This window comes from Acomys russatus, chromosome 20 (assembly GCF_903995435.1).
Source record: "Acomys russatus chromosome 20, mAcoRus1.1, whole genome shotgun sequence".
NCBI lineage: Eukaryota > Metazoa > Chordata > Mammalia > Rodentia > Muridae > Acomys > Acomys russatus.
The window spans coordinates 66116787-66130057 of NC_067156.1; the positions used below are offsets into that span (position 1 = coordinate 66116787).

General features: G+C 48.0%; 1 protein-coding gene across 1 annotated transcript in view; it reads right to left on the reverse strand.

Annotated features, from left to right (window-relative positions):
• Ctdp1 (CTD phosphatase subunit 1) overlaps nucleotides 1–13271 on the reverse strand; it is a 59563-nt gene that overhangs the window by 24933 nt on the left and 21359 nt on the right. Inside the window, exons 9-10 of the mRNA XM_051163736.1 lie at nucleotides 12247–12388; nucleotides 10740–10949 (exon numbers count right to left, since the gene is read on the reverse strand). Of these exons, the coding sequence (XP_051019693.1) occupies nucleotides 10740–10949; nucleotides 12247–12388 (352 nt within the window). The remainder of the gene's footprint in view (nucleotides 1–10739; nucleotides 10950–12246; nucleotides 12389–13271) is intronic.

The following is a 13271-nucleotide window of genomic DNA, read 5'->3' on the forward strand; positions in this document are numbered from 1 at the left end:
GCAAAATTCAGTCTGACCACAGTCAACAGCTCAGCAGAAATTACGATCTGAACGTGTGCGGCCAAGGCCTAACAATACCTTTATGAGAGAGATGAGGTGACTCAAAGCAACTACAATCAAGCACCACTATTAGTATTCATAAATTTGCTACAGTAAAAAACACTTTCTGATGTTATTTTCTTATAAATAAGCAAAGATTTTGGGGATGAGGCAAGTAGGCTCTTACTGGCAGCTCTTGGACTCTCCCTTGCTGTCCTGGTTAACTCAAATTGCCAGCGAAAATATACATAGCACTGGCCATTCTTGACCACTCCATGGATATTGTAGGAAAGCTACACAGCAACCTCAGCCGCTTGCCCCAGGGCTATTTCAAACCCTTTGTACCAGAGTTTTTGCTATCACAAGGCAAGCCTTGGTAAGCTCTGGGTGACTCTAAAACAATTTCCTCCTAGACTCAAGGGACAACACATCTCCTGGTGGCCTACTAGAGACTTTACTGACTGGTACCAAAGGGGCAGTGCTGTGATGTGAGTACTGTGAAAACTCCCCCTCCGGCTTTACAGAACAGGCTGACTGGCTCACTTGGTGAGCTAGATGGGCAATGCTCTCCTGTGATACAACACTAGGCTTCTCTTTAATCTCTGCTTACTTTAGTAGACTGGGCTAAGTGGCAAGATGAAGAAAGCAGCAGAGACAGCAGGGTCACAGTCATGTTACAGGCAGCAGAGTGGCAGTGACAGTTGAGCAGTCCGCACATAGAGTTGCCAAAGTGGCAAGGTTGGTAGATGAAGAGCTCAGAATAGCCAGGACAGAAACAAGTGGAGAAGTGAGGCTAAAGATCAGCAGACTGTAAAGAGCTAGAGAAACCACGAGCCTTGGTAGCTACAAGACTGTAGAGTACTGCTTAGCCGTTAGAGTCTAAGCCACCCCAGGCCTGGACACTTAATCTGAGCTGTTGTTAAGGGGTAGAGAATCCTGGGACCTTGACCTGCATCGAAGTTCCTATGCCAACTGCTGCCAACATCTAAGGGATTCCAAACCTTCCAGGCCTATAGGCAGCTGTTCACTTGGAAGTTGCAGACACCTGAGGCTTACAGGAGAGTGGTAGCACCAGAGGACGCCTCCAACTGCTACAAGTTGCTGAGTGACAAGCACCTGAAGAGAGCTCCTCCATGCTTTCTATCTATCTAGGTACAGAAACAGGACCCCAGACATCTGACTGCCAGATCACATTTATAGGCATCACTGTTTGCTCCAAAGATAAAGAAGAAAAATGATTGCATGAGCTTTCCTTTTACTAGATAAATGTACTACGCTTCTCTTTAATGGTGTCTAGTGGTCTCAACCAAATTTGAACTGTAAGAACAAGTCCTCTACTAAAAGCTGACTGCTGAACTTCAAAGGGCAACACTGCCAAAGCCACGCCTGCTCACATCCATCCAGGGTCTGAGAGGGCCGGGAGAGCTCTGCAAAGGCTCCAGGTGCATCAGAAATGGAAAACCACCTCTTGGACCTGTAAGACATTGCAGACACTCACTATGCCGAAGCTCCCAGGGACCTCTTGGAGCACCTGTAAGCTTCTGCTCTTCCAGGGATGCCCTAGGGGCAAGACCAGTCACTCCAAGAACCACCAAAAGAGAAAGTATGGCAGTCATAAAATGAAAAGCACTCCCATTATATTCCTTCTCAATTTGAGGAAGTACTTTAAAATGTGTGTTGTGTGTTAACAGATGCTTTAGGCTACCAAGATGAGACTTGATAGCCTATGACCATATAGTGGGGGAGGAGGTCCCTCTTGGTCATAGACCTAGGGGAGGGAATAGGGTGAAAGAGGGAGGGAGGGAGGAATGGGAGGATACAAGTGATGGGATAACAACTGAGTTGTAATCTGAATAAATTAATTAAATAAAAAAAGATAATGCTTTAATATATTAAAATGAGTTGATAAACCATCTTCAGACTATACTAATTCTACGCCAACCACACAAGGCAAATACCCAGTGTGTCTGCCCTGCTTGTGGCATCTTAATGAAGGCGGGGAGGAGACAGGTAGAAAGCCTGGAGTCTCATACTTCTCTGCAGCAAGTCCATTCCATGGAGGGCACCAGAAGCAGCACAGGGGACAGTGAGACTTGGTATCATTGCCTAGCAACACTGCCACCCCTCCCCCACATCAATATCAGTTGTCAGTTAAGACAGGATAAAGCAGAGCCACGTTCTTAAGCAATGGGAAAGTGGCCAGGCCTCCTCCATCTGAATTACTTGTACAGGAACAGGAAGACTTCCAACTTATGGAAAGGACAATCAACAGAGGGTTGTCAACTCCCAGGTGACCATTTTTATCTTATAAAGATTTTAAGCATCCATGACAAAAAGACTTTAACCATCAATTACAAATGTATCTGAAAGGGATGGGGGAGGGACAGGGAAACACACCCTTGGCAAAGTATAGAAGGTGAAAAGAACTGAGGGAAGTCTAAGAGATGAAAAAATAAACACACAAGGTGGGCTTGACAGCAAGTTGAAAAGGGGGGGAGGGATGCAGTAAACTCTCGTGCCCATCACATGCCAAACGCACCAAATTCACTTTGTCTGGAGAGAAAACACACTGAGAGGAAAAGATGACAGCAGCTTTGAGAATGGAGGTAAGAGGAAACAAAGGTTCAGACTTCCAAGGGAGGCAGAGGCGAACCCAACAGCAATGGCTGGAAATGTCTCTGGCCTAGCACAAGACACAGACCTTCTGATCCGAGAGCTTGAGTGAACCCTTTACTCCACGGAGCCTCAAAACTCACACCAGCACACACAGTGATCAAACTTGCAATTAAAGACAAGAATAAAGAAACAAGCAAACAGCATCTTGGAAGCAGTGTGAGGGACGATGCCTTCCTATTCCTATAAGGGAAAAAAGCCAACAGTAGCACATGCCTAGCAAATTCAGAGACCAAGGGGAGTCAGATGCTCCCAAGGTGATGAAATGGAGCCATTCGTCTGGATCCTTACACTGCAATGTAACGTTCATAAATGGTGTTGAGTCAAGGCTGCTCCAGACAAAGGGACAGAGTCCACCACAGGCTCCCTTATGGAAAGCCTAAATAAAGCACACACAGGACAGAAGCCTGACAGAACTGTGAAGAGAATGTAATGGAGCCAACACAGAACCCTCCTCAGGGACGGCACAGCAGGTTAGGGCACCACAGAAGACCATGCATGCTCTTCGCGAGTCCCCTGAACTGCATGCAGTTGCTGGAACAAATAGAGTAAGAAAGCCAGCAAGCAGGAGGAAGAGGATAGAGAACAGAAACCATGGAGCTGAAGACAAGGAAACAATCACAAGTCAGTACATTAAATAACTGGTTTTGTTTTGGAGATACTATCACATCATCTATGCTGGCCTGAAGATGACCTTGAATTTCTGGTCCCCTTGCCTCTACCTCCCAAGTGTAAATAGATTTTTAGAAGAGGTCTCCAGCAACACTGACATGCAAAGAAAGAAATGATTCCCATTATCAGGGCAAAGAGGGCCACCCCAAGGCCAGTCAGTGTCACTGAAACATAGAGACAGTCAAAAGTGTGGCACCAGCTCTCTACAGTCTCAACAAAGGAAGGGAAAAGGGAAAAGCCATCTTGTGAAGCAAGTCACACTGGGCATGTGAAAATGCATAGCAGGAAATACATCACAGGCTCACAACTGCTCTATCTGCAAAAATAGCCAAATCCATAATAGTTCCATTCCAAGAGTTCAAAGATTGGTTAAAATTTTTTGTTTTGTTTTGTTTTAAACCAATCAAGGGCCAGGGAGATGCTCTGAATGAAGGTGCTGGCTAGCTAGCTAGCCTGCCGGCCTGAGCTTTGAGCTGGATCTCAGGACCTATACAGTGGGAGAAGAGAACTACGCCTGGAAGTTGTCGTGTGGCCTCCCTAGTCACTCTGTGACATGTCCCCTAAGCCCACACACCTTCCCTCCTAAAAAGCAAATACACAAATGTAACAAACCCAAACAAGGTAACTACCCATGTAGAAGCAGGTTCAAGAAGAAAACCACATGTTCATATCAGTTCATAATACACACAACCACTGAAAACCCCACAGCCACCAGTAATCCAACTCCATACAGGAGGAAGAAAGGACCATCCGCAGTGTGACAGCTTTCAACCCCACAGCTTTCAACAACCTATTCACAAGACAATACTCCACCCAAGACTGAAAGAAAAGTGCTAAGTCCTCAGGTCAGGAAGTAGATGCAGAGACGTACTCTTGCTTGACTTGGAGATAACTGTGGTATTTCAGTGAGCTGTAGTGATGCACACCTGTAATTCCAGCCAGGAGTGGCTGTAGCAGGAGATAACATGCTCCACTCACACTAGGCTAGGAAGTCAGCTCTCTCTAAAAGCTAGCCAGTCAATCTCCCCATAGCCTCATACACCTTTAGAGTAGGAGGGGTTGAAAAAAGACCTCTTCTAACTTGTACCAAAAGTGACTCCAGATGGGAAGATGACCCAGTCGAGTGTCATGCAAGTATGAACACCTGAACTAGGCTCCTCAGAACCCTGTACAAGCGACATCTCTGGAACTTATTGGTCAGCCTGCTTACTAAACTGGTGAGCTCAGACTCAGTCCTAAACTATTAAGAGCAAACGAAGATGCTGTGGGACACTAAGCCTGGTCTCCATGTGCATCCCTGTGTGACACACCCACACACCCCTTCATTCCATGCCCCTCTCCCAGAAAGCCAAAACTCAAACCTGACAGGAAATAGATCATATTTAAGTATATATAAATGGTAAGAATAAAACATTGTTACAAAAACAGAAAAAAAATTATTAGAGAAATCTTAGGGCTAGGGTGTCAGTAATAAACTCAACAATGAAAATATAATTCACAAACAAAAAAGCTGGTGGTAAGTAGAACGTCACAAATTTCATAGTAAAACTCTTATTCTGTCAAGGGCCCAGCTGAAAGGTGAAAGACAAACTACAGTGGATTGAGAAAATGCTCACTCATGTGAAAAACATACAGTGATTTACATGTTAAATGCAATAACCGAAAAATTCGAGAATGGACAAACCCAGTTATTTCACCAAAGAGTACGTGTATTCAATGAATGTTCATAGCTCAGTGCTCCTCAGAGAGCTTTGTTTGTTCGGCCTCTCCCTGAGTTCTATCATCTTAGCAAGGTCATTCAGGCCAAGGGTTCTGCCTCTTCAAATGTCCTTCACCCTGTGTTAGACACTAAGTCAAAGTGGGATCACCCACCAACCGCGGACACACACACACACACACACACACACACACAGCCTGCTCTCATTTACTGCGCCTGAGTGTCATTAAGGAGTGCCTGCAGGTGCCCATGACTTCACTCAGTAGCAAGTCTGGGAGACTCTGCTGTACTCTTAGCCACCAAGTACAAAGTAAAACTTACAACTTCGCAGCCTGGGTGACAATGACCATGAAGAAGAGCACTTGGCACTGTTGCCAAGCACCCTGTCACAATGGGTAGCCTGCATAGAGTTCCAGGCCTGGGGGAGGTACAAGGAAGTATCCCGAGTCCAGCAGACCCAGGAGCCTGGTGACAGGCAAAGCAGGAGCCATGCAAGCTGCAGAATGGCTGGAAGAGTGGTTCAGGCACTGTGCTGGGGGTCTGGCATGGGCCTGAGGACTCTCTATAGCCAAGAACACAGACTGGCTTCCAAGGCCACTGTAGGTGTCTGGAATTGTGGGTATGAATATAAAAGAGAAAGTCACAGGCCCCACCACCAGCATGAAGAGGTGAACCAGAGCACGTTCACTTGTTCAGTGCCTTAGCACCTGAGACTCAGGAGAAAGGAAGCCAAGTCCAATGAGTGTGGGAAGAAGTGTCTAGTTTAAATCTAAAGGAGTATTCCGCAGGTGGTCTTAGGAGAAACAGGCTAAACTTCCTCACCCAGTGAAGGGGTCCTTGCAGAATGAGTCTGGTCAAAGTGGGATCAGATCCCTCAGCTACATTCCCTAGGGTGCGCAAACACCCACAAGGACTGTATTCGTCTAGCAGTTGAGCACGCCTAGCTCCTCAGAGGTCCAGTTCTCTGTATGCAGAGATGTAGGCAGGGAAGAGTAGGGACAGGCACTCCATCTTTTCTTATGTAGATTGGTCAGTTCACCAGTTTTGAAATCAGGGTCATGAATAAATGGTTGACACCTGTTGACCTTGCAGTATTTGTAAGATGGTTACTTGATAAGTTACCTGGCAGCCTCCAAAATGAACTAGGCTAAGGCGCCATGTTGGTGTGAGTATACAAAGCCTTTCCTTTACACAGCCAACAAAGTTGATGACTCATCACCATACACTTATATACCGAGATAGGTTGGCACCTGGGCATCAAACCTGACACTTCCAGGTTTGAAAGAAGCGAACATCACCAAAAGTCACCTCCCCAGTAAGCACTGCCGAGACTGGTTCCTGCAGCTGCGTGGGGCAGCTCCACACTGCAGAACATGGCTTTCTCTGCTGCCGGATTAAAAGCTTTTCTGAGGCTCTGCCTACCGTATGAGCATTATTTTCAGACAACACTTAATTGCTTTTCTCTTGTCTTGGAAATCCCTAGTCTATTGACACACACTTCAAACAAAGTCAAATAATTAAAAAGAACAATATTGTACCTAACACTGTACTCACCTTAAGACAAGGTGCCTTTGCTTTTTACTTAAGGAAAAATAAATGAGAAGCTGAGTTGGTTTCCGCAGCGTGGAAAGCAGACTGCACAGGTGTTGCGCAGGTGCACACCAGCACATACTGACTTTGTGGCTGCTTTAAATTCTGGAAGCACTGCTGTCCAACTGCAATTTAGAAACTGAATTTCAGAAATAGCCTTCACACAGCTCCTTCTTGCCCCTTATCAGGTTATAATAACACTGCAGAACAGCCAGCAACAGAAATGTGGACCCCTTGACCACTGGGACTTAGTGCTCGAAGGGGAAATCTTAGGGTGCTCCCAGTTCCTGACACAAAAGTCAAAACCCTGGAGTGCCCATCAGGTGTGAGATGGCTTCAGAACAGGGCTAGTGCCTAGAACCCCAGATCTGAACTTCAAAACCCAACCCCAACCTCTGACCTCTAGAGAGCCAACCACTCAGGACCAGCGATTTAACCTCGCACACCATGTAAAGGAACCGCCACAAAAACTCCAGAGAGTGGGTTCATAGAGCTCTGGAGTGTATCCCAACTCCACAGGGACCAAGGCCCTTGTGTCCAGCCTCCACTACTCCCAGGAAAGGCCCACACCTGTCCTGACTCCCACCTTGAGGTTTCCATTTTTCCATCCCTTTCTCATACCCATCTGCCTCTCCAGGTTGATCTTGGCACATTCCCTCCACAGCTACTGTTGGCTAGGACAATCTAGAAGGACTGAAAAAATCCAGAACAAAAAGGAAGTCTGTAGTTCCCAGGCTCCTTTTTGGTCCTTCTCTCTCTTGGCGTTGATTCTCAAATCCTAGATGCTATGCTGGCCTCAACTCCCCATTATGTCTCTTCAGATCAGAAGGGTACACACTGCCTTTATGGTCGCCTAACATCCCACCCCAGAGAACAACTTCAGGTGGAGACAAGCCATAGCTCCGCTAGCTGCTCACTGGGGCTGTTCCCAACACCATCTATTATTGTTTTGGGTGACAGCTTTATGGATTATTTGTAGCAAGAAAGAGTTACAAATATTGCACCCCACTCCACTGTCCTCAAACTACTGCATTTACATCTAGGCCACAGCTCCTAAAGCAAAACCTGGGTCAAAGGTCATGCACTCTCAATAAACATTGCCAGAGTTCAACCAAATGCTGAACCCACTGAGACATCCTCAGCAAAACACAAGCACACTTCCCTTTCCAATGAACATGCAGCACTGGAATGAAGCCTCCGTCCCTAGTACATGTGGAGGCTGGTGCCCATCACACCTCCCGTTCCTAACCCGAATGCCTCGTCTCTCTCCACGGCCAGTCTCCTCCTGAGATCACCTAGTGACACATGCATCGGCCACACGGGCTCTAGCTGAGGCCACACTCGCCCTGCAACTTAAAACTGGGTGCATCTGTGCCGCACGTGAAGGATGTGCACAGACCAGGGCCAACAAGTTCCACGTGTTAGCTGGCCTGCTTCTGAGCTCCTCAGTACCACGGTTTTACCTTTTCTGTTACAGCACTCTGCTATGGAGCTTTGCTAGGAGATTTTTAAAAAAACATTCCCACTCCATCTTAGCCTCCAACTTCCAAGCAACCGCCCACCTTGCTCCACACTCTGTTCTCCTGCTCTATTCCACTGTCATGTGTCACAGAAGCAGAGAAGGCGAGGTGGCAGGTGTGAGTGGTGAGCCCAGGTCTTAGCACTGCTGCCGTCTGTGAGGCGACAATGTTCTTTTGCCCTTTGATATAATGTATGTAATATGGACATGTCCCCTCAAGCATACACACGTGTGTGTAGAGTGCAGAGGCTGACGTGTGTCTTCTTAGACCCTCCACTCTGTATGCTGAGACAAGGCCTCTCTCTCACTGACTCAGGTATCTGCCTGCCTCCACCTGCTCAGCTGTGGGACCACAGGTGCACACACTGTGGCTGGCTTTTATGTGAGTCTAGGAGTACAACACCCCCCACCCCCGCTGTGCCTTACACACTCATCCTCTTTATTTCTGAACCAAGAACTCAGAAATGAGCATAGCCTTACCACTTTAAAAGACACTTTGGCAAAGAAGTGTAAATGTTCACCTGAGATACCGCAGGACAATAAAATATACACAGTGCTCTGAACCAGACTCAGACTTCTCATACTGTAACACAAACAGATTACTCGGGATCATGTGTGACTGTGCTGTGGCCTCACACCTGTTTTGACTAGGCTCTGCATAGCAGCCAAGTTTGCCTGTGGCTATGTCAGGTGTCAAAACCTCTGCTGTCCTTTGATCTGGAATCAGGTTACACTTCAGAGTTTGTAGAATTTGCCAAACAGTATTAATCACAACCGAATCAGAAAGGAGGCTATGGGAAAATTGTGAAAAATTTCAAGGAGAAAAAAAAAATGTACAGCAAATCTATACTGAACCTAATGTCACAGACAGTGAATGAATAAATGTCTAAGTCACAGGTGCCTGCTACAGAGGAAAACATCGGGTACTCTACAGCACCAGACACTTGATGACCTGCACAGGTAGGGAAAGCTGTCAAGCAAGGGAGCAGCCGGGGCACCTCTCCTGTGAGCATGAGGAGGGCTTCACTGTATTTTTACTTGACAGACCTTCACAAGTCAAGCCAATCTGACACCCCATCCCGAAAGAGTAACTCAGTAGAGACAAAGGACCTAAAGGACCCGAGGGGCCGTGTGCTGCCGCAGCAGTGTGCGCTCACAGCGAGCCATGCCCACAGAGAGGCTGCCTTCACCAACCTCCTGCTACCCATTAGCTTCCCGGACAGCTCACTGCCAAGCTATGACCAGCACACTCACCTGACCAGGGCATACAGTCTACTCTCTTGGATGCTGGGGCAAACTGCAGCATGTTTTGGCAAAATGGCTGCTATATGGTACTATAGTTAAAAAAATTCATGGCCTTTACTTGTGACCCCACTTTGTTATGTGATGGTATAGACTATAAGCAACAGCTGGAGTGGCTGGAGGAAAACAAGCTTCAGTAATGATGACATTTTTTGTTTCAAATTGAAAGCAGCAGATGCATTCCAAGGTGCATGGAGGAAGCAGAGAGCGCCACGTCACACCAGTCCTGAATGAACATCTTGGCTTTTCTGTTTGTGCCATCCCTGCTTCCTATTGCCTGTGTGTCACAGAGGCTACATGTGTGTCACAGAGGCTAATGTGTGGACACAAGCTGGGCCACACGTGTGGACACAGGACTAAGTTCTTGCTCAGTTCTAAAACTGCTCTGCTGAAAACAGATCAACTTCTCAGGCTCGCCAAGGGCCCACTTGCAATCAGAGCAGAACCAACACCATTATAGCTCTGGGCTGTTGACCTCAAAGGGTAACTAGCAGGGATGGTCTCAGCGGCTCTGGAGGAGCACAGGGAAGGGGCACATGGCTGCATGCCAACTGCAAGCTGAACACGGTAGCTACTGTGCCAAACTTCTGAGCTCCTTATGTAACAAGCAGGGTGTGCTTCCGCTGTATAAGGGGGGCCTGAGGCGGGGGTCACAGGGATGGTGGTGATTACAACTGCACAGAGAAAGTTGGGAGTGGTAAGTCTGTCACTTGTGGGGTATCACCAACCCAGCCATTAAATGATTTTTGATATGCCCAAGTGTTCTCACATACCCTCCTGACAAAATGCCTTCTCTCAGGATGCGGTAGAATCCAGACAGCCCAGAGTGAGTGCCTGCTGAGGACAGACCTAGGAGGGAGGTCAGAGCACCCTGGGGACCCTTCTCTCTGCTAGGTACCCTAGGATACTCTTGAGTACCCTGCCAGCACTGAGCACCTTGTAGAGACACATGACTGAGAATACTGAGAAAACTAAAGCAAGCTTTCCTCTGCTTTTGGTTTTGGAACCCAAGACTGGGAGGAACAAACAGAAGAGTCCAGCACAAGTGAAGAAGGTGCTCATGTGCTGGACATCACCATGTCAGGCAGGCAGCCCAGCTCTAACTTAGGACTGAGCAGACCCTCCAATGTCCCTTGCAAAACCATCTTAGTGGGTTCAGAAAACTAAAACTTAAACTTTAGATGTTAATTTTCTCAGCAAATGAGGCTTACATGTGCTACAACATACCTGAAGGAGGAAGGCTCCCCAGGGATAAGTGGGGCACTGGCGGGAGCTGGTGTAGGACCCTGGGTGCCCATCCGGATGAGCTTGCCTGTGTTGGAATCATAGATCCGAACCTCAGGAACAGGATGGGCCTTGGAATGGATGGGTGTTGGGTGGAACAAGGTGGCTGGAAGCACATTCTGTCTGTCTGGGAAGGCTGCAGGGCTGTTACCCCTGTGGGAAGAAAGCAAGGGTCATGAATGCATTATCAGTAACACATGGCCCAGGGAGGAGAGGCAGAACATTAAGGACATGGATACAGCAATGTGGCGGCCCGTATCAGGGACAACCAGAGACCACTGCCTAGGCATCAAGTGAACTGCTCTCTCAGGTCTTAACTGACTGCTGCTTCAGATGGAAGAGTTGCAACTCTGAATTCTACAACACAATGATGTGTGAACATAGCACGATCCTCAACCAGCAGCGGACCTGCCTGGAGGAACCCTCTGCTTCGGCAGGACAACTTCAGCTCTTAGTACTTCACGGCTCTAATATCTGCTTTAGCTGACAGTGACCAGAGCTACTCTCAGAAACTGGCATTTGTAGAGATTGGCAGTTGCCCCACCAACCAAAAGTCTCTCATCAAAATACAAAGGATGGCAGTTCCATCTTCCTGTATGCCCTCCTCTTTGAGTAACTCTGGACACCTGTTCACCTTCACCCCACCACCTTTTCTTTGGTTCTGAGAGCTAGAATATTTGAGTAATAATATTAACCCTAAAGAAATGTATGCAAACTAGGATTTACTACTGAAAACCACACTGACTCTTATGACAGGAAAGCCCAGATCTAGAGCTCTAGATGCTAACAGTTGCTCGTCTCTGAGCCCACAGAAGAGGTGCAAGATCACTCTGCAGAGGTCAAGACCAGGGTGGGCAGAATAGACCCTGTCTTGGGAGCACTGCATCCTTGGGAGCTGGGTGGCATCTGTAATAGTTAATACCGAGTCACCTGACAGATCTACAGTCATCTAAAGGCAAGCCTCTGACCATGCCTGTGAAGGATAATTCTGATTAAGTTAACTGAGGAGAGGACTCACCCTTCTCTGGGCTTGGGTCCGACACTACACAGAAAGGAGAAAGCCAGCTGAGCACCAACGTTTATCATTTTTTTCTTCCTAAATGTGACCAACTGCCTCAAGGACCTGTGACCAGAACTTCCCTACCACGACAGAATAAACTCCCTCCTCCCTTGAACTGTCTGTAGGTGTCACAGCACCAGGACAAGTAAATGATGTGTCATGGATCTTGGATGGACACCATCCTGAGATACGGCTCTGGAGCACTGCGTCCAAGCAGAACTCAGTTTCCCCTGAAAACACGGCTGGACACTGACTTCACAGAAGCTCCTGGTCCATGCTGGGAAGATGAAGGGAGCCTCTCCTAGATGCTTGCTTGTGGCTGGATGCCCCAGGGAACTGGGAGGAAGGAAGAGCAGCAGTGTAGAGTGATGTGCACGTGAGGAAACCTACCTGTGTGCCCGGGCATCGTCATCGACGAGCGGGAAGAGTCGCTCCTCTACCTTGTCCCAGCGCTCCAGGCAGCTCCACAGCCAATCAGGGCTGACCACATGTAGCTGTTTGCACTCTTGTGCCTGGCGCACCTTCTCTGTGCCTGCAGAGACAATGTGTCAGCCTGCCTGCCCTGCAGCACCCGAGTGGGGTACTAGGATGGAGCTGCATGCCAGGCACAGAGACAAGCATCCTCCTCTCTACTGAGGATACAGTCTCTGTCAACAGGACTTCTGCTCCTCAACTACTTGCCAATCCTCAGGTCATCCCTGCAGACAGCTTGAGGCCCTGCCCTCCGGGCTTGTCTGGCACCACCCATGGCAAGAGACCCATCAGGAGGCCCTGTCAACTCTCCCTATCCTGAGCCATCCTACCACTTTTGAATGTCAGAGCTTCCTTACCTAGTCTGGCACCTGGCCTGGCCCTGTTCTCTGCCTCATACACCCTCCTCTTTTTATCCTTCCTGTGGATCCCAAGGTCTGCAGCTGATCTTGCCCTGTTTTAGTATCTTATAGCTCAGTAACCCCATTCTGTAAAATGGCCAACTGAGGCCCAGACTATCTGTTTTCAAGGAAGTCACGCTCTTCAAAGGAAAAGGTAGGATGAGAACATGTCTCTCACATCCCACGTTGCTCCTATGGCTGGGGTGTCCATAGAAAGAGAGCTTCAGAACCAGGCAAAATGGAGATGTGGACCAGGTCCCAGAATACATGCAGGTGCACACACAGCCAACTGGTACTCTCAGTGCTCTGGAAGAAGGCCCCTGCTCCTGAGAGAAGCTGATGCTGCATTCCCTCCTCAGACAAAAGCGCTGCTGGGGCCAGAGAGCCTCACTCCCACTGATCTGTGAAAACTGCTCTATAAGCAGTCACATCACACTGCAGCCTTTGGGGAGACTATGGGCCACTCTGACAGGCGCCCAGAGCCTGGAGGTGAAGCATTAGAGTCCTACACCACAGACTACTGTTGAGGAAAAACCGCCAGAG